General features: G+C 44.6%; 1 protein-coding gene across 3 annotated transcripts; it reads right to left on the reverse strand.

The window, feature by feature from the left end:
• Positions 1 to 1,222: 1,222 nt before the first annotated feature.
• On the reverse strand, positions 1,223 to 20,069 carry AK2 (adenylate kinase 2). Of its 3 annotated transcripts, XM_088790975.1 has the most exons (7): positions 19,876 to 20,063; positions 11,339 to 11,464; positions 9,879 to 9,989; positions 9,649 to 9,743; positions 5,284 to 5,356; positions 4,146 to 4,341; positions 1,223 to 2,114 (listed from the first exon to the last, which is right to left on the reverse strand). In XM_088790975.1, exons 1-7 carry the CDS (start codon positions 19,972 to 19,974, stop codon positions 2,110 to 2,112), a joined length of 705 nt encoding a protein of 234 aa, XP_088647101.1. In that variant the 5' UTR covers positions 19,975 to 20,063; the 3' UTR covers positions 1,223 to 2,109. The 3 variants fall into 3 exon arrangements, with proteins under 3 accessions (XP_088647101.1, XP_088647100.1, XP_088647102.1); XM_088790974.1 differs by lacking the exon at positions 1,223 to 2,114 and having other exon boundaries at positions 3,974 to 4,341; positions 19,876 to 20,064; XM_088790976.1 differs by lacking the exons at positions 1,223 to 2,114; positions 4,146 to 4,341; positions 9,649 to 9,743 and having other exon boundaries at positions 5,285 to 5,356; positions 19,876 to 20,069.
• Between the last annotated feature and the right edge of the window lie 388 nt (positions 20,070 to 20,457).

Here is a 20,457-nt window from a genome sequence, read left to right on the forward strand (position 1 = left end):
GTGTGACCTCAGGAATCTTACTTCACTGTGGACTCTTGGTTTTCTTACCTGTAAAATAAGAGAATGGCAGTTCCGACCACCTAGGGTGCTTTATGAGGGTCAAGTGAGGTTATGGGTGTGACACCATCGCATAGTACCTGACACATGAGTCCTCCAAGAAAGACAGCTCTTATCTTATCCAATCTTGGTTTCCAGATGAGGAAACCAAGCCCAAAGAAATGAACGAATAACAGCTCACCGGGTGTTCTTTCAACCATACCATGCAGCCTTCAAGGCTGGTTTGACAATATTTCCCTCAGTTTGTTGTGGGATGGATGACCAAGGAAGGGAAGAAAATTTTCATGGGGTATTTAAATAGCTGAGGGAATGGAAGGCCAGAGCAAATAAGTCATGTTAACACCTGCAAATGACCATGAAGAGGTGAGGAAGCAGTGAAGCAGAAGAGGCAGGAGTTGGCTCAGGGAGCAGGACTTAATATGCCAGTGACAACTCTGCTTCCCTCCAGAGTGAGCCTGAAAGAAGAATGGTGGTGCTTCCAGCCAAGCTCTCTCTGGTTTCAGGGAGATCAGTCATTTCCCAGAAACCTCCCTGGCAAAGGCAGCCCTTCCAAAGAGCATGAGAGCTTCGGTTTGGACAAATGATTTAAGCTCATTTTTGCAGGGGAAGAAATGGATTTACAAAGAAGCAACCACGGGTGTTAAAGAGGCATTTGAAAAGGCAGCCAAAACTCTGGCTTACGGATTAGAAGCAGTGGGTTTTCAGGCTGTGGATAACTCTCCGTTTGATACTTATCCAGCCTGGTAGGAAGCAGGTATTTTTCTGTGTATATTTGAATCCAACAAATACTTGTCCTGTTTGTCTTGTGCCAGGCTCCAAGCAAAAGGCTCCCCCTTACAAACTTCAGTTAATGCCAGTAAGTCTGAGAAGGTGGCCTCACCAGTCTTTTTTTCAGACAACAGAGTGAATGACTGGCTGAGATTTGTTGTATGTCCCCTGAACTCCAGTGCTGTCTTCACTAGACCAAGCTGCCTTGTCCTTGGGCTCAAGAAAAGCCTACATATTAGCTGAAGGTCAAGAGGGTCCAGGCTCACCTGTTCAGCACACACTTGGACCTTCCTACCTCACGGCTTCTAGTGATCACAGAAAGGGCTTCCAAGCCAGATCCAGAATTCAGTATCATTTTACCAGCCCAGATCCCCTCAAAAAATGCCACAACAGGGGGTACAAACTTTTACATACTTTATTGATTTAGGGGCCAAACAAGGCAGCATTTGGTCAGTTAAGAAAGGCACCTCATTGAAAATAATACATCACAGTGCTGTCGAGTGATCCGTCACAGGATTTGAGGATAGGAAGGACAATCTTTGGTCCCTGATGTTGCTTAGGACACTTGCTCATTTATTTCAAGGGTCCCTTCACACATCGTGGATGGAAGAAGGCAAGAGCACAGGATTGTGGCATGTTGGCTGGTTGCTGAGAGCTTACCCATGACAGCAGGCAGACTGGTAAATCAGTGGCAAGTCGGGAAGGGAGTGAGACCGGCCTGTCCCACCCTCCCCATGACGCCTGTAAACTTGATTTGCTGAGCCACTGCCCCCACGAGCACACCCCATGTCTCTTTCAAATGTGGAGATGATTTTTTTGATCTCATGGTGTGGGGAAGCAGGGTCAGTAGTCAAACCCGCCCTGTCCCAAGCTACAGGACAGATAGGACAACAGTTTGATTTCCTGCATTCCTGGGCTGGCAACCCATGAGGTTCTCAGATAAAAGCCAAGGACTTAGGGCACTGGCTTTAAAAAATACTGTCAACAGTCCAGAGTAAATGAAAACTTGATTTCTTAGAAATAGTTCTGTACCTCCCTAATTCTGATACCCTCCAATCAGTTTTAGAAAAAACTAATTATTTATACTTTATAAGACTCCTACTATATGTAAAAGAAATCACCTCACTACAACACTGCTGCTCTTCCAATATTTTTCTTGAGCCCCTCACCACTCTCCACTCTCCCTCCTTACCCTGACCACCCCTCCCCTCTGCCCAGCACCTAAGAGCAGGATGACGCGGCAGGGTGATGAGCAGTGGTGCAGTCTCGCCTGGCCTTCAGTTACTAGGCTGAAATAGAGAGGAAACAAGAGAGAACAAAATGGGTTTTTAAAAACCAGGTAAATATCAGAGAAGGCTGGCATGCACGCCCCAGCAACCAAATGCAGTAAATACCGGACAGTTTTCTGCCAGGTGAAAGCTCTCATGCTTGCTGAGGTTAAGGCTCTGGAATTAAATAAAGCAAAAACCGAATCGTAACCACCCCCAAAAAGGCATATGCACCCCCCATGATCTAGTTTTCAGCGTGTGTGCATATGTGCATGTGGATGTATATGGATGGATGACAAATATTTGCACAAGGATCATGCACAATTAACAAACATTTAAGGACCTCAACTTTGAAGTCAAATGCCTGCAACTGTCCCCAAAGGGAAGTAGATTCCAAGATTCACAAGGCCACCCTCATCCAGAGGAGGATTCCAGATCCCTGCAGACAGATCTGACAGTTTTGGTTTCACTCCTTTTCCTTGCCCATTCTCAGAAGTCATGTGCTTCTTTCCCAGAAACACCCCACGCCAGACTGGGTGGAGTTTACAGCCAGGGAAACAAGGCAGAGCAGAGCCAGCAGACACTCACTTGAACCAGACAGAGGAAAGCAAGATGGCCACGTACCCTTCCCCAGCTTCCAGGTGGACAGAGGACAAGCGCTCTGGTAGTCCCACAGACAGCAGGAGAGCTCAGGTCAGATGGGGACTGGGCACTTTAGAGTCACTGCACTGAGTCAGCAGATGACGCTGGGGCAGGCAGCCTTATTTACTGGACCTGCCACTGATTTTCTAATGTTTTTTCCAGAGGCCGCTGTTTCTGTGGTCCCTCACAGCAGTCTATTAATTCATCTGTTTGCCACAAATCAAACCAGAGACCAAAAGGCATAGCATAGAAGCCAGGAAATGCTTAAGAGCTGGGGAGCTGAGGTTAGGCATAAAAGTTGATCACTGTCATCGGTGATCTTATTTTTGGGTGATCTTTTCTTGGTGAGTCTGTGGCCTCCACCACTAGGAAGTAAGGAGTAAAGGATTGGGGTGGAAGGGAGAAGATCTGAGTTTAAAAGGTATACATCTGATTTGGATTTCATATCCTGCAGTGACAAGGTCTGAATAAATTCTAATCAGAATGAATCTAAGAATAGACCACTTCCAAATCACTGTTTTGTTCATCCTTGGAAACAGAGGCAAACATTAAAAATAAAAACAAAACAAAAATTAAAAGAAAGAATAAAAACAAAATCCACTTTGGGGAAGTGGAGTGGCTGCTCTCCGATGCCGACTGTATGCTCAGAGACAGTCTGACTTCAAAAGGACCTTTCACTTGGTTTAATTCTTTGGCCACAAGTCAGTCTGCAAACATGGGTACCAGATGATCCCTGCGTCATGCAGATCACAAAAAATTCCAACTTGGCCTGGCTCCTTCTAGGTGACATCCTCTCCCAGTAATTTCTGGAATCTGTAATGTACCTTCTGACTTCCATTTAGGGGGGGAAAAAAAATCAATGATCCCTGTCCACACACTGACTCATGTCTTTTCACTGTGGGCTAGGAAACAAGTAGAATTCCCTGCCAACAATCTGCCATCAGGAACTTCAGCCCTGACTGACTACACTTGACCCTGGACTTCTAGTCAGCTGCTGGACATGGGATAAATAACAGGGAATTAGGGTGCCCAAGTTAATTTATTTTGGTCAAAAATAAAATCAAGAGTATAGCTAAAGAAGTAAACAGTTGGTAAAGCAAACTCGCCTGTAACTTAGAAAGTGGGAGAGTGTACACATACCTGTACCAATGCGCATACACACACACACACACACACACACACACACACACACACACACACACACAGAGATGAGATGAGAGTTGCACACACGCCAAAGATACATAAAGCAAGTGCTTTTTTTAATCAATACATCAAATGATATTCTCACTGGCCTGAGGAAGCTTCCCTCTACCTGTTCTGCCATTCCTACCCACTTCCTCAACAAGGACAGGAAGAAGAAAGAAATTCCTTTGCGGACCCAACATTAGATAAACATAACCAAGTCTTTACATGTGGCTTTGGAGAAGGCTGCTAGGATGCTTGCAAACACGACATCAGGGGTCTGGGATGCATCGATGGCAGAATGGATCCCGCGTTTCCTGTAGTACTCCACCAGCGGGGTAGTTTGAGTGTGGTATGCCTCCAGGCGGATTTTCAAGGCCTTCTCATTATCATCTGATCTGCGGATCAAGGGTTCCCCAGTGATCTGAGAATAGGAAGAGGACAATCAAAGGCTGGGACTGTTAGTTAGCAAGGTTTCCTTATCTGATGCCAGATGCAGATTGGAGATCCCAAAGTCTATCAGAGGGAAGGACAGACAATCTAGACCCTCTCCAATAAAGAACTATAAACAACTTCAGTACTCCCAGCAAGTTGGTCCCAAGAGCAGACCAACTGGTCCAGAGAAGTCAGGGAGCCTGAAACAGCAACCCTGAGGAAAGGGGCTTATGAGGAAGATGCGCAATGATTTTCTCTCACAGCTTTTGCTCAGGCTGTTCAGCTTTTAAGAACACTTCTAGGTTCAGAAGCAAGAAAGACAGAGGCCCCTGAGACCAGGACGATACATCAAAATCAGAGATGCATTAGCCATTACGATCTTTGTTGCATGCTCTAAAACAGATGAAATGGACCATTTATGGCAGATGTTACAGTGAGAATGTATGAAACGCTTCCTTTTACACCTGCAAGCAATCGAAGCCTATCATAAGAACTTGGCAATGTTAATTTCGCCAAAATAGTCTGAATCTGCAGGGCACAGAGGAGTCACCAAAGAAAGAGGACATTCTGAAGCAGGTCAGCAAACGTTTCAGTACTATCTTCCCCACCCTGGCTCTAATTCTGGGCTTCCAAGAAGCCTTCTGATTAGCTGACCATTGGTAGCCATGATGCCAGAAAGGGGCTGCTCTGGACAAAAGACAGGCACACACTTGGCGCTGGTAGCCAACTACTGGTAGTCAAGCAATAAACCACTTGGAAAGACATTTACCGTACAGATGAGTCATGGCCCATGTGATTTACATGCTAGTAATATTTCTCATGGTTAAATTAGTAATATTGGTAGAAATAAAGGGAAGATGGAAAAAAAAAAGAAAGCAAAGGAAGAAAGGGGAAGGAAGAAAAGGAAATTTCCTGGCCAGAGTTTACATACATCATCTTTCATGGGCTCCTTTGGGGGGTTGAACTCCTCGTGGTAGGAACGGCCACTCAGGGGGTGAATCAGCCTGAAAAGACAGCAAACGAACACAAGTCGGGTGGCCTGAAAGTATCCTGAATCCAGCGTCTCAAAGATGACAAACGGAGACAGAGGCTGGATGTATGGACTTTAACGCAGCAAAGAACACAGCTATAGGCACCTCCTGCTTAAGGAAATAACTGGGCTGATGCCAGAATGAGTGTGTTTTTCAATTCTGACCCAACATTAAAATGAGGGTCTGGCGGAAGAGGCTGGCATAACTACTTAGTTCAGGACTTGAGAGAGGAACTCTGGTGCTGGTCTCACATGGCCATTCATTCTATTCACCCACTCATTCAACAAACATTTAATTTACTAAGTACCTAGTCCAATTCCGGCTGTAAGCTAAATCCAGGGGCTAGAGCAACAAGTCAAGATCCCTGCTCACAGGCAATGTTTTATTCTGTGGGGGAGACAAACGTGGAAATAAATAGCTACAATAAACGTGTAGTTTACTGTACAAGTCTCTCCTCTAACAGAAATTTGTACAAAATGCTATGGGGGACAGAGAAACTAACCTTATTTTCTAACCTAGTTTTTTATAAACCCAGAAAGGTGCTATTGGAAAAATAAGTCCTATGGATGCAAATACCACACAGATAAAAAAAGAGAGCCCAACATTAGGGGGCAATATTCAAGGCGTGAGGAAAAACAACTTATTAAACAAGAAACATTTATTTGGCACTAAATATGCAGACGGTGACCGTCTCTGTGCTGTGCCCCCTTAGGTGACATGCCCGAGTTTCCGACTGGGAGAGGTCCTGCCACAGGAGACCAGAAACCTGAGAAGGGAAGGAGGCAGGCCAAACCTGGCTCAGCAGCCAGCGCCCAGCCTGCTCGCTCAAATTCGCGTAGTTTCCCAATTCTGTGCAAACCAAGGTCTGCATATTTAACTGACGGCTGCTCTCCTCAAGAAGGTCTATTAGACCAGAGTGTCCCAACATTTTTCACCTCTTGGCACACACAGAATATAGTATTTGGGATGCTTGCTCCTCCAGGGCAAGTATGGCCACCCTAGGCCTGCCCAGCTGCTCTAATGGCTAAGAGAATCAATATCTCAGCACATCAGTTAGGAAAGCCTGTGTTAGACTATCAAAGCCACAACTTTGTAAAATGTGATGCTGAGTTTCAATGACAGTGCATTTTTCTGGAGCCAGGCAGTCCATTTATAGCCTAAGGTGGTCCATTTACATCACTGGGGAGGGAGGTGAGGGGATGGCAGAGTAAATTAGCTATACTCAGTGGGTACATGTCTGCACACATGTAAGGTGAGGATGGGCCCCGCCTTTGGGCTGTCGGAAGGGTCCATCTTGTGCAATTGGGAGACCCAGGGAGAGGACAGCATATGTCCCTGGGCTCAGCCACAGCTTTCCCTTTGGGAATGGCGGGGGCATGAGATGTGGAACGCTTTTCTTCACCTTCTGGACAGCACAGGGCACACAGAAGCCAGGCGGCAACAAACACGATCCTCTCCTCCCCACATCTCTACATGCCTTCCTCACTCCTAGATTCCTTCAGCCCTCCAGTTACAGCTGGCACACTGCTGCTTCCCCACTCACAAACAGCATTTTAAGAGGAATGCAAGGCTCATTCCCTAGAAGGAAAAAGAAAGAAAGCCCAATCTCTAAGTTCTCAAAATGGAACTGGTTCCAACCACCAACCAAAACAGCTCTCTGAGCCACTGAGCCTGGCCTGGAGGTGGAGGTGAAGATGTGGAGGGATAAGAGCTGGGAATCTACAGCCACTGCTCCCTGGAGTGCGACCCTTTGGACATCTGTATTCTCATCCACAAATGGGGATGGTCTGAGGCATTAGCCTAATGACACCAGAGAACCAACTGGTAGGATAATTAGGGTACTAGACAGCCAACACTGAACACAGAAACCACCAACCATGCTGATTCAAAAATAATGACTCATAAAATTATTAGAAGTGAGGTCTGAGCTAATTCAGAAGATATCTACAGTGGAGTCCTTGTCACGTCAGATTTAAATAAGATCCACATTAAACTGATGAGTTCCTGATTCTTTTTCTTCCAGCAACCAGTGTAGCGGACTAGGAGGCCGAAAGCAGGCGTGTGGTGCCAGCTGTCACTGCTCTGCAGAGTGAACCTGGAAAACAGCAGTCTGGCCGGCCCCATTTCCTCCACTGTGAGGAGAAGGCCACACTAAACCACTCACTCCCGAACTGGGAGACTCAGCCTTCTCTCTTTTGCCCTCTATAGCAATCCTGTTCTTCAGAATCTCTCTGCTCCCTACCAGTCAACCCCAGTGAAATGCCTCGGTCACTTCACATGTGGGTCACAATCAGGCTCCGAGGTGGGGTCCTTGTCTGTTTCTCCTTTCCCCTACTTTAGCCTGTATGCCAGCACCAGGCAAATGTTCTCAGAGTGCTGTTTTTGCCACAACGCCCAGTGGCTTTTAACATCGCCTGACTCCTGACTGCCACGTTTATCCTCTTCACCTTGGCAGTCCACGTCCCATCCTACCTTCCCCACAGCACTCATTCTATCACCTAGCCTCCCAGGCCATGTCTCCAACTCTGGACAGACATTCTACCACTAGCCTCAGCCAGAGCCCCTTCCCCAACCCATACTTACTCTTGCCTCTACTTCCTAATGGGAAAGCCACCATCCAGGAAGGTCAAGTGTGACATTACACCTCTCCTAGGCAGCCTTCCCTCCTTGCCCCCAGGCTCTCTTCTTGGACTTTCTACTGCACTGAACAGCCTCGCTTCCATACATGGCTTGTAGACCCTCTGGTTAGAAACGAGGGTCATCACATTGTTCTATATCCTCTCCCATCCCCTGCCCCAGGCTATCTAGTCCTATGTTGAGCACAAAGCAGGCACTTAAGAAGCTGGGCTGATTGATTCACAGGTCCCCAGTGTCACCTCGTACTGCTAACATCTGCTCTGTGCTCCAGGGGCCCAGCCCTGATGATGTCCCATCCTGTCAACCCTACTGCTTCTTGGCCTACTCAACTTTGTCTATTCTGTGCAAGTGGGAATGCAAAAAAACCCAAAAGTTCCTGCACTGAAGGATCCTATGGAATAACGAGAAACATGAAACCCAGACACTTGAAAAGAAAATTAACATAAGGCAGATCCCACTGTATCTAATAAGCCTTGTAAGCAAACACCTCTAACACTCACTCTGATTGTCTATTTACGTGTCTGCCTCTCTCCCTGAAGATATGACTACAGACATGTGGAAAAAATGTTCAATCTCATTAGGAAATCAAAGTAATAAAATTTACCATAATAAAACAGTTTTCCCCTAATTAAATCCAAAAATTTCCATGTACTTATGATGGCCATAGCATCAATTTAACAGTGAACAACTGGAAGAAACACAAATGTATAGCCATAAGGGAACAGTTAAGTAAATGATGGTTCATCTACTGTGAAATATCATACAGCAATTAAAAATAGTGGTCATGGACGTCTGGTTCCATGATGTAGGCTGACCACCTTCCCCTGAGATTCCATTAAAATGACTAAGGGATAAAAAAGCTATGACCCACGACCAAATAATGGGAGGGTCTATTAGTGGTTGAGAGCTTCCAACATATTACTGCAAGGCACAAAGCAGATGGTAGAGTGATTAGTGAAATAGAGTAAATTGTAGCTTAAAGTGATCTTTTCAGAACAAACCTGTTCGGATGCAGAAGCATTTCTGTTTTCAAGGTTGACTACTACAGAGAAAACAAGCACTTTAAAACAAAACACACAAAAAATAAGTGGTTTTGGCTAAGGTAGCTTTACCATGAGCAAATTTCCCCTCCATTTTCTAAACTTCGTATAGATGGTCATATTATTTTTATAATTAATACAAAGCCTACAGCAAGGTATGGCAACTCCAACTGAAATCAGATTAAAAAGCACTAAAACAGAGGTACACATGTAAAGAATTTAACATTTCTTAAGCACCTACTGTAAGCAAGTCTCCGAATTATTCACTTAATTATGTTATCTAACAGGCACAATCATTCCTCAAACAGGTATTATGAACCCTACTCTAAGTATGAGGAAACAGCCATAAAGAGGTTAAGGGTCAGAGTAAAACGGTGACAGGACTGAGATGCTATTTGACCTCAGATCCCTTGCTTTTCTTTCCACGTCCCTATCCCATGTCACCGCTTCAACAGATGTCACCAAATACAATCAATCCATGTTGAAACAGCACTAAACTTCATTGCTGGGATAAGGCAAGAGCAGTTCCCACGGTCTGACAAAGCTCTGAGGAAGCATGAAAAGAAGGAACCTTCAGGGGACAAATACCTTCCTGTGATTCTCCGGATCAGCAGAGAGTCTGGGATGCGGAATTCAATCACAGAATCAAGCTTCTCTTTCCTCTTCTCCATGAGGTCATCAAGCTGTAAAAGAGTGTGTTGCCCACCTAAGCTATCAGAGCTTGATCAGACCCATTTCCCTCAAAGGAATTATGAGATTAAGGGTGAGGAGAGTTCCTTATCAGGCATGCAATGGTGATACAAAACTAAGCCACTCACCATTTCTGCCTGCCTCACAGTCCGAGGGAAGCCATCTAGAAGAAAACCATTTCTGCATGGAGGGGTGTCCAAATTCTTCTCAATGAGCTCCACTACCATTTCATCGCTCACCTGGAAGTCAAGAACAAAACAGCCGTGGGTTTAAATCCATTAATCCATTAACTAGGTGACATTAGCGCAATTTCTGGGTCACAAGTTTGTGTCTGTGTAGCATGACAGCTGCAGGGGAAAAGAAGGGTTGACCAGAATGCAGAAAGGGGCCAACTTTCCTGTTTTACAATTTTGATTAGGCTCACAGTAAAGTGACCCAGGCCACCCTGGACATGAAGTAACAGAGTTTACTGAATTGGCAAGACTGGGTTAGAACCAAGGAATTGAGGAGCCAGCCCAACACACCTTTGAGTCTCTCTAAAAACCCCAATAAGGACACCTCCCAGCTTTCAAAAACTGGTTTCCTTCCTGGGCACTCACAGAAAGAAAAGTTCCCTGCCAGTATTACAGCGAAGCCTGCCCCTCTTGGTAGCTAATGCTCTTATCTCCCTGACCAGCTGTGACCTTGGGGACAAAGTATAAGCGCTGCAACTAAGTGAAGGCTGGAGATAAGTAATCTCATTGCCACATCCCAACTTTTTCTCAGTACAGGATCTTCTGCCAAGACCCAAAGTCCACAATATCTAGCTTTCTGTCTTGACACAAGGCCTCACTGACATGAAGGGAAAGTAGAAGGGGCAGGCGGCAGGCAAGCAGGGGTATTATTCACTATAGCCTGACAGGAAGTATAACTCAGGGATGGAGGGCAAAGCCCAGCCCCTTCCCCAACCAACACGCTGAGTAAGATACAGCAAAACCAGAGGGCCAAGCACAAAATGCCTTGTAAAGGTGATTCCCAGAGGCCAAGTCCCAGAATAACTCAGTTACAAACAAGCTCTGGCACTAATCAAAGATTTAGTAGATAATAGATTGTGTTTGTCCAATCAGGTTAACTGAACTAGAAACAAGAGAAAATATTATTATATCCCCCAAATATGAAGAGTGACTTCTGTCAACTGCCAAGCAATTGCTGTTAGAAACATAGAAGTAGATTAAAAACACTGTGTGCCTTCGAGTTCTCTTTTGAGTTCTGGCCTAGGGACGGCAGTTTCACTTTTGGCCCTAAAAACTGTGTATTGCAGAATGCATCAGCACAAAGGAACCTCAAGAATCCTGTGAATAAAATAAGAGCCACAAATTCAGAATGAACCAAGTAACTTGCTACTTAAGTTCATATAATGTGCCCTATAGCACAGGGCTGTCCGGCAGAACTTTCCTCGATGACGGAAACGTTCAATATCTTGTGGCAAGTGAGACTGAATGTTAAATTGAATTGAAATTACTTTCAATAGCTACATGTGGCCACCATATTGGCAGTACAGATCTAGGCTCTGAGGAATATCAACACGCCCTGGGACCAGCAAACCTACCAGTTTCCCGGCATCCATAGTTGCCTTCAGCTTTTTCCCCAGCTCTGAGCCAGAAGCCACCATGGCCCTCAGCATGTCCCCAGTAGCCAAATGGCAGACACAGAAGTTTTTGGCCAATTTTGGTGCCTGTGGAAGGGAAGACAAAAACCAAGATACCATTACCACTGCAAGCCCTGGAGTCAGGCTTCCTGGGTATGAACTTGGCCCTGCCACTTACTGGCTCCGTGCATTTTGGCAAGCGCCTATATTTCCTTATCTGTAACAGGGATAAAAGTACCTCATATTCTAACATACGATGATTATAAGGCTATAGTAACAATGACATGAGATAATATACGTAAAGCACTTACAATAGTGCACTCAGCACACAGGGACCCGTCATAAATATTAGCTATTATCCCTACTTCCACTAGACACATTTAGTGATACATAAGCCTCAGTTTCCCCATTACAAATGGGAAGAAGAAGAATAGCAGTATCAATATTTCACATGGTTGCTGTGAAGTTTGGGTGAATTCCTATTAGGTTGGTACAAAAGTAATTGCGGTTTTTGCAATTTTTAACCTTTTAAACCACAATAACTTTTGCACCAACCTAATATATATGAAGCACAATGTCTGGCATGTAATGTGCTGAATGAATATTTGCCAAAGGAATGAATGTGAATGTCAAGTGCTGTGGCCACTGGCCTTAGAGGCAGCTGGGGCAAGGTTAAGAACACAGGTTCCCCCCAGGCAGACCCAGTTATTCCCTTTCCCTGTCACCAGGTAGCTACATTATCATGGCCAAAACTTTACCTCTTGGCTTGGTTTCTTCATCTGTTTAAAATAAAGGCAAAAAGCCTCCATAGCTGTGAGGATCTGACGAGATACATACAAAAAGCACTTGGCACAAATAGTAATTACTTAGTATTAGTTTTAGGAGGCAGGATAACCTTTTAGTTAAAAGTATGGGCTTGAGAATCAAACTGCCTGGGTTTCAGACTCCAGGTCTACCAATGACTAGATAGATATGTGACTCGAGAAGAAGTATATCACTTTTCTAAGTTTCAAATTTCCTCTAAGTAAAATGGAGATGGTAACAGTACCTACATCACTGGCTTGATGAGATTATATAGAATTTGGCATATGCAGGGCCAGGCACATAGTAAGTGCTCAATGAACACTGCCCTCATTCCATACTCATTCATACAGAAAGGAAACACTGATGCCTCCTCTTCTAAGAACCCTGCTGGGAGCCAGGGAAACATAAATAGGACACAGACCCTTGCCCTCCACCAGCTCATAGTTTGGTGGATTATACATCAGAACGAAGACTAGAACAGGAAGAGATCCTGGACAGTTCAACATTGGTTTTGTAGTGGCAAACCTTACCTCCGGAAAAGAAAGAAAACTATAGAACCCACGAGGAACAGAATCAGTTCAAGGAGCTTAATACTTAGCTTTCTGGCTCACTTGTTTTATTAAAAACAGTAGGGTTGGATCCTTGTTCAAACCAGTTCATTAGGAGTTTTCTTCAGTACGTACAATAAAAGTTTAACAGATGGGGCTCAATGCAGCAAATTCTGGTTTGTGATTCATGGAATCACTCAGTTCAAGCAAAGAAATGACTTCATAGCAAAATGGAACCCAGATGAGGTGTTAAAAGCTGCACTTCGGAAAACCAGTGGTCAGAACCCTCTGGCAATGGAAAACCTTCCAGTGTTCAGGCTGGCCTGGTGGCCACACCCCCAGAGAACTGTGGTTTTCTGCCAATCTTTCTTGTTGGTTGTTGAAATTAACTTGGGTAAAAAATTTGGAGGTCAGGCTTGTTCAAGGGGAAAGGCTGACCAAAACACCACAGAAGAGCTGTTAGCACAGAACCTAACTATTCTGTTTTCACCCCCCCAAACTACAGGACTCTTCTGTGCTGTTCCAGGTCACTGGAGTCTACAGCTGCGTGAAGAATGCTCCAACAGGGAAGACATGGATGGCCTGGGGAAGACAAAGTCCTTCATTCCCCGTGGGCTGCACAGAGGCAGGACTTTGGAGTCAGATGGGCACATGAATCCTGGCTAAAGCACTCAATAGCTGTGTGACCTTGGGCTAGTTACTTGACGTCTCAGAATCTGTTTCCTCACCAAATGAGATATGGGAATAATGTCTACTTCGTGGGGGCTGTTATGAGGATAAAATGAAATAAAGTATCCAAAACATCAGACATACAGTAGGCATTCAATAAATGAAATTCCTCCTTCCATGGTCTTTCTTTCTTGCATTACTCTTTATTTGCAGACTACAGAAACCTGACGAAATAACTTGATTATATTCCTCTCACACTTCAAGCTTATGCTTATGCTTCTCCTACTCCAATTGGGGCGGGAGGGTCTCTAAAATGCAGCATGATTCCACAGGGTAGGGCCTCATCTCCTGCATTTTTAACAAGCTTTCACACCTGGCTATGCTGCTGGCCCCTGGACTCTGTTGCTGCCGAAGCTCTGAGCCGTGTGTGTCACTATCCGCTACCCCTGCTGTGTTCAAGAAACAGGCTCATCATCCCTATAAATACCCTGCAGGGAAGAGGGGCTGGGTAAGAATGGCCAAAACCACTAGGGAGGCAGCTCGGTGGGTTAAGTGTTCTCAAACTTAAGTGTGTTCTAATCATCACCTGGGGCACCTGCTGAAAATACAAAGCCAGACCCACCCTTAGAAGTCTGAGTGGTGCTCAGGGCCCCAGGCTCTGACACAGTGGGTGGCAGCTAGACTGGGCATTGTAGTGGGACAGGTATGGGCTGGAAACCCGGTCTACACTTTCCTCACTGTTATCACCTTGAACAAGTTATGCAGCCTTTGTAAGCTCTCAGTTTCTTCATCCCTAGAGTGCAGACAGTCAGGTCCACTTTCAGAGCTGTCGGGGAGATTTAATAAGATTACACAAGCAAGAGCATCCAGCGCAGTGCCTGGCATTTAGGGAAATAAAGGGACGCTCGCTATCAGTTGTTCAGATTGGATTTAATCTCAAATTCACTTGTTTTCTCACCTTGAAAACATCTTTCTGCCTCCAGTCTTTCCGGTTCCTACGTCTAACGTTCCTGTGTACACTACCAGAATCATCTCCTAAAATATTCTTGGACATGCTCCCCACCTCCCCCAACAACCGCCCCCCCCCCAATTCAGGAGCCTTCAACTTCTCCCAGTGCAATAAGGAAGTCCAAATATCTTAGCCTAGCGCTCAGTGTCCTCTGCAATCAACTTTCTAAACCTCCCAAGCTCTTCAAATTCACGCCCACAAATCCCGATGCCCTGCACTGCTGCAAGCAGCTCCTCTAAGTAGGATTCCCAAATACGTGCTTCTCCGAGGACCTTCGCTCAAAGCTCTTCATGCAGAAATGCCCTCTCCCCGCCCCCTACTGGTCTAAACTCTACTTTTCCCTGTACTCAAATTCTGAGCACATCTCTCCCACCAAAACACCTCCCTTAGTGTCCCTTCTTCCTCCAAGAAGTCGTATCAACACTAGCTCACTTTGAGTGTTTGCAACATGCCAAGCAATTTTTCTATACATTGTTTTATGGTTTTTAGTATCCATAATACATAACAAACCCTTGAGGTAGGAACTATTTTTCTCTGCATTTTACAAATGAAATTCAGAGGTTAAATTGACCAAGATAGCTAGGAACAGTAGAGCTGGCAACTGGCCTCAAGACTGTCGGGCCCTAGCTCTTAGTCATGACGCCATATGTCCTTGTTAAACAACAAAAAGAACCCAGAGTATCCTTGGGGAAGGTGTGTGTGTGTGTGTGTGTGTGTGTGTGTGAACACAAGGAGGATTTCACAGTGCTGGTAATGTTCTGTTTCTTGATATGGGTGTAAGCTACACAAATGTGTTCACACATGTGAAAATTCATCAAGCTGCTCGCTTATGACATTTGCACATTTCTCTCTATATATATTATACTTCAGTAAAAGCTTTTTAAAAGCACAGAAACCTGTGTTTGAATTTCAGCTCTGCCTCTTAACTTACCATGTAACCTGAGGCCAGAGATTCTAAGACTATTTCCTCATCTATAAATTGGGGATATTATTACCAAAATCACTGGGTTGGTAGGAAGAATAAAAGACTGTCATCAAATTATAGTTCTTGATCTAACCCTGAACCATCCAAGCATTTGTCAGTCACTCACCTGCCACTTCCCATGTGGTACTTTGCACTAGTATGTATTGTTTGCATGTGTTCACTTCTGCCTCTACACCTAGATTAAGAGCAACAAGATACTGTGTTTAACCAAAAATAAGACATAGCTGGACAATCAGCTCTAATGCATCTTTTGGAGCAAAAATTAATATAAGACCCGGTTTATATTATTATATTATATATCATATTATATATTACATACTACGTTATATATTTAGTATATTACATTTATATTTTCTATATTACATTATATTTATATTTATAATATAATATAATATTATATTTATTATAGACCCAGTCTTATATTATAGTAAAATAAGACCGGGGCTTATAATAACTTTTGCTCCAAAAGACGCATTAGAGCTGATTGTCCGGCTAGGTCTTATTTTTGGGGAAATACGGTAGTGAATCTGCTGCTCAAGAATCAGACAGCCAGGAGTTCAAATCCTGCCTTTGTTACGTTACGTATATCCTGGAGCAAGATACAGCCTCTGGGTCTCAGTTTACCAATAAAAAGGCGTAGATAAAAACAGGACCTGCTTCCTAGGGTTGTAGGCTTAAATAAGAGGACACATGTAAAGTCTTTGGCTGCACGGGGGGGTAGGGGGGTGGGGGGGTAGGTCTGTTACATTAACTGAGCAAAGGGTGACTATTTTGTAATATTACACCCCCTTGAGGGCAACAGCTCCTCTCTGCATCTCCAGCACCAAACTTACCCAACAAAACATGCATAGGGTAGGACAAAAATCTAACCCAGGGCAGCAGATAGCAGCAGAACGAGCAGGATCGCTGGAGTCATTCAGGTGCAAGATCTGCCAATTACTTGCTACGTAATCTAGAGAACAAGCCCTTTGAACTTCAGTTGCTCTAACTATAAAAAGGGGAATAAGAGAGTGGGTCTCACCAAGTTGTTGTGAGTATCATTGCAGTGACCTAACTGACAGAGCCTGACTGAAAGATGGTTGCTAGTTGCCTACGTGTGCCTGGCCTTGAAGAATTGGTGTAAATTGAACACATGAAAGAAACTGTGAAGAGGGCCTGGCAAAGAAAACATGAAACACATCTTGGTTTTGGCCACACTTGTAGGAACATCCAACCCTAAAAGGGAGACAGGAAAGTAAGGATATTTAAATAAAATAACAAACCCAAGTATTCTAGATGTTTTAAACATCATTATGTTGATGCAAAGGCAGGTAGTTTAAAAATGTTTAACTGTTGTAGTTAAAAATGAGAAGGTTTGATAGGAAATATGATTTCAGTCATGCCAACACAAAATACATAAAATACTGAGTTATGCAGGTATAAAAGGATGTACTAGTGGGAAAAAAAGAAACATTACTGAGCAGGCACTAGGCACAAACCCAAGTTAGGGATTTTACACCAAAGACTGCAAACATTTACCAATATAGGCCAGGCAGGCAATGCAAATCAATGAAGTGGGTCAAATGTAAGCAAGAGGCAGTGAAGAGGGCCATGCAGGGGACAGGAGAGCACATGAATCATCCAAAGTGGCATCGCCACCAGATCTGACTTCTCAAGAGAAACTGGAGCTCTGGATTTTTAAGTGAAATTTTTAAAGTGAAATTTCACAACTGAAAACTCTGTGGTCAACTTATTTTGAAAGTTGACAAATCAACCACTTATCCTGCCTTTTCTACACAAACCATGCCAAATAGGAGATGAGACAGTTCTTTCTCTCGTCATAGAAATATCTCAGCTAATAAACAAAAACAATGATATAATTAAAAACCACTATTTGCCACAGTGAATTGCTGGACCCAAGCACTGAAAACCAGAGACAAGCAAACATGATGTGCCGAATGGACAGCACAGCACCCCCTGTGACATAGTTGAGCAAAAAAACTGGACTTGAACCTGATTAAGCGTATGATTAACCTACCAATTTACAAGAAATAGAGAGGAAAGAGGAAGATGTTAAATATGCCCTGGGGATATAATAAAAAATTTCCAGAAAAAGGGATATTCCCAGGATAAACAACCCCTCCCCCAAAAAAAACCCTGCAAGAAAAACAAATGGGAACCTGTAAGTTAAGAAACAATGATCACATTTGTGAAACAAATGGAAATTAAACATTGACTGCTATTAAAAATTGTGAATTTTTTAGGAGATATTGTGCTTATTTACAAAAAAGCATTTGTCTTTTAGAGATATACACTAAAATATTTACAAATGAAACGTTATGAAGTCTGGGAGCTGCTTTAAAATAATTTGTGAAGAGAGTGGATGGGGAAAGGAATGGCCACCAGCTGATGGTCGCTGGGGCTGGGTAATGGGTACATGGGGGTTCACTATACCATCCCACTTTCTTTTATGTATTCAAACTCTTTATAATAAAAAGTTAGGGTGTGCCTGCAGGTTAAAAGCTGCTGTAGGCTGCCACTTTGCAACCTATGATTTATGAACTATTTTTTAACTCCATAAAACTATAACCACCAGAATTCCTATTGCTCCACATTGGAAAGAAAGGTGTAGAGGTTAAGCAACTTGTGTAAATCTTACCCATTCAAGTCCAAGCTCTAATCACATTTCCTCTACTTCCACAAAGCCTTCTCTGACCAACTCCCAGCATATCTGCACCCTTATAAATTAGTTCATAAATAGAATTTTCTTCAAAACTTCCTGAATACATCACCCTTTACACTGAAATACATCTGAGTTGGAGAGGGGGGAATGTGTTATTAAGATGAGGGAGTCAATAATTATTGAACACCTACTATGTGCCAGGCTGTCATCTAGGTACCTATGGGTGCTTTACATACACATATAACATAATCTCCCAAAATCCTTGTGAACTTTTGGTCTACATGGGAAGGACCTTGTCAGTCTTATTCACTGCTCTATCTGCAATGTTTGGTGCTCATGAAATGTTGAATGAGTAAGGTAGGTATTATCCCTATTTTTCAGGTGAGAACACTGAGGCTTGGATGTTATGAAGTTTGCTAGATTATAAAGCCATTGTGTCAGCAATGGGGTGGGTTGTCCATTTCACAACCACTGAAATTATTAACTTCAATCTGAACTAAAAAAAAATAATAATGCATTTGAGCTACCCTGTTTACACTCACAGCAAAAGTCTGCAGAGTCTGGGATTAAAAATTCCTAAGGCTGCAGGTTACCTAATAACTGAGGGTGGTAGCACCAGGAAAGAGACTTCAGTGTTACTGAAGGTAAAGGAATTAGGAACAGCGAGCTCCAAAGCCGAATCAGCTCTGGCTATAAAGAGAAAAAGGTAAAGTAGTCCTTCTTAACTTAGCCCTCAGAGCCAAAAAGCAAAATCACAGAAATGAACTGAATCTCCCAGGTATCCCACATGCATCTGTGTCCATCCATTTCCAGTAACCCCATCAAGTACCAAGTAATGTGCTCAGTGCCACAGGAGTCCCAAGAATGAATAAGACAAGATGGTCTGTTTGCCAAGACTTTGCAAGTTTAAGAGAAGAGTGGGCACACAGCAGTCCCCAGAACCCCATTCACTTAGGAGCTCAGGCTTTCAGGAATTCCCTCTTTAGAATCCCAGTAAGAGCTTGGAGTCTGGGGGGCAATGCCAGATCCCAGGCAGGAAGGAGACATTGATAATCTAATCTATGGGCTTCCAAATCCTAAATGAGATCATAAATCCCAACGTGGATTTGTGGGCCCTTACATCCCAGATGCCAAGTGAGCCTCCGCAGTCTGCTAGGGCAGAAAGTAGTTTCAGACTTCCTTTACCTGGAGCCATGGCACCTGAGGTTCCAGGCCTCATTAAGTCAATTTTGCTAACTTGCCCCCTGACCTCTCTGGGCCTGTTTTGTTACCTGTATTGAGGTACGCTCTCCCATAACCCCCTGCTTAACTGGCACGCGGGTCATACACCTCATTTTTCTTAGCAGTATTCCTAATCAGCACATGCCAGCTCCCACTCTGCCCTACTTGCCGGAGATGCTCCTCCAACTTCAGTCATTATTCACCAGAAAGGTTCCCCTACCCGAGTGCCTAGAAAATTCACTCCTAAATCGAAGAAATCTCGGGGCCCTGCTTCCACTTAGGCTGTAATCTAGATGCCTCAGCCCAAGGCTCACCCTATCCTTCAAACCCTCAGCTTCCAACCCCTTAAGGGATCTAATCAGTCCTTAGGTCCACTAACAGGACACCTCAAGCCTGGATCCCTCAATAACTCTAATCCTAACTCAGATTTCCCCGAACTCCAATTTGGACCCTCCGCAAACGCCCTGCCAGAATCCCAGACGCCGGCCAAAGTCCCCCAGGCCTCAGCCCACGGCCCCACTCCGAGGCGATCCAGACCTCAGGCCGCCCTGACCTTGGAGTTCCACGAGCTCCGCCGTCAAGGCCGGCCCTGCAGCTCACCTGGGTACCCTTGCCGGCCCCGGGCGGCCCCAGCAGCACGGCCCGGATGCCTTTAGGATACTCTGGGGCCGGTTCCGACGCGGGTACATTGGGAGCCATGGCCGCCGAAGCCTCTCACTGTTCAACCCGCCAGTACACCTCTCAGGTTCAGCGCTTCCAGGCCAGCGCTACACGCACGCCACGCACGCCCCGCTCCCCGCTCACACTGGTCCGTCTCCACGTCGGTCAGTCCCCCTCCTCCCGCCCCTGAGTGCGATGGACATTTTAACTAACCAACCACGTAGCGATTCTGGGGAAGGCTACTTTTCATTGGACAGAATCGGTGAGGGCGTAAGGAAGGGGCGGGCTATCGTGGACAGAGGGCGGGGTGGGGCTCGCTGCCGGTGTGCGGAGTGGGCGGGAAAAGGTGAAGCAAGACAAGAGGCCCTCTGGGAGTTCTAGTTCGGCTTTTGACAGTTAATGACATTGGCAACTCCGGCGATTCCTATGAAATTGCCTGTAGGAGTGTAAACGGGTGAAATAAGTTTTAGAAGACAAATTGACAATATGTATCAAATACCCTTTGGTCCAGCAATTCCACTT

Source organism: Rhinolophus sinicus, chromosome 14 (assembly GCF_057876585.1).
Source record: "Rhinolophus sinicus isolate RSI-liver-muscle chromosome 14, RSI-T2T, whole genome shotgun sequence".
In the NCBI taxonomy this organism is placed as follows: Eukaryota; Metazoa; Chordata; class Mammalia; order Chiroptera; family Rhinolophidae; genus Rhinolophus; species Rhinolophus sinicus.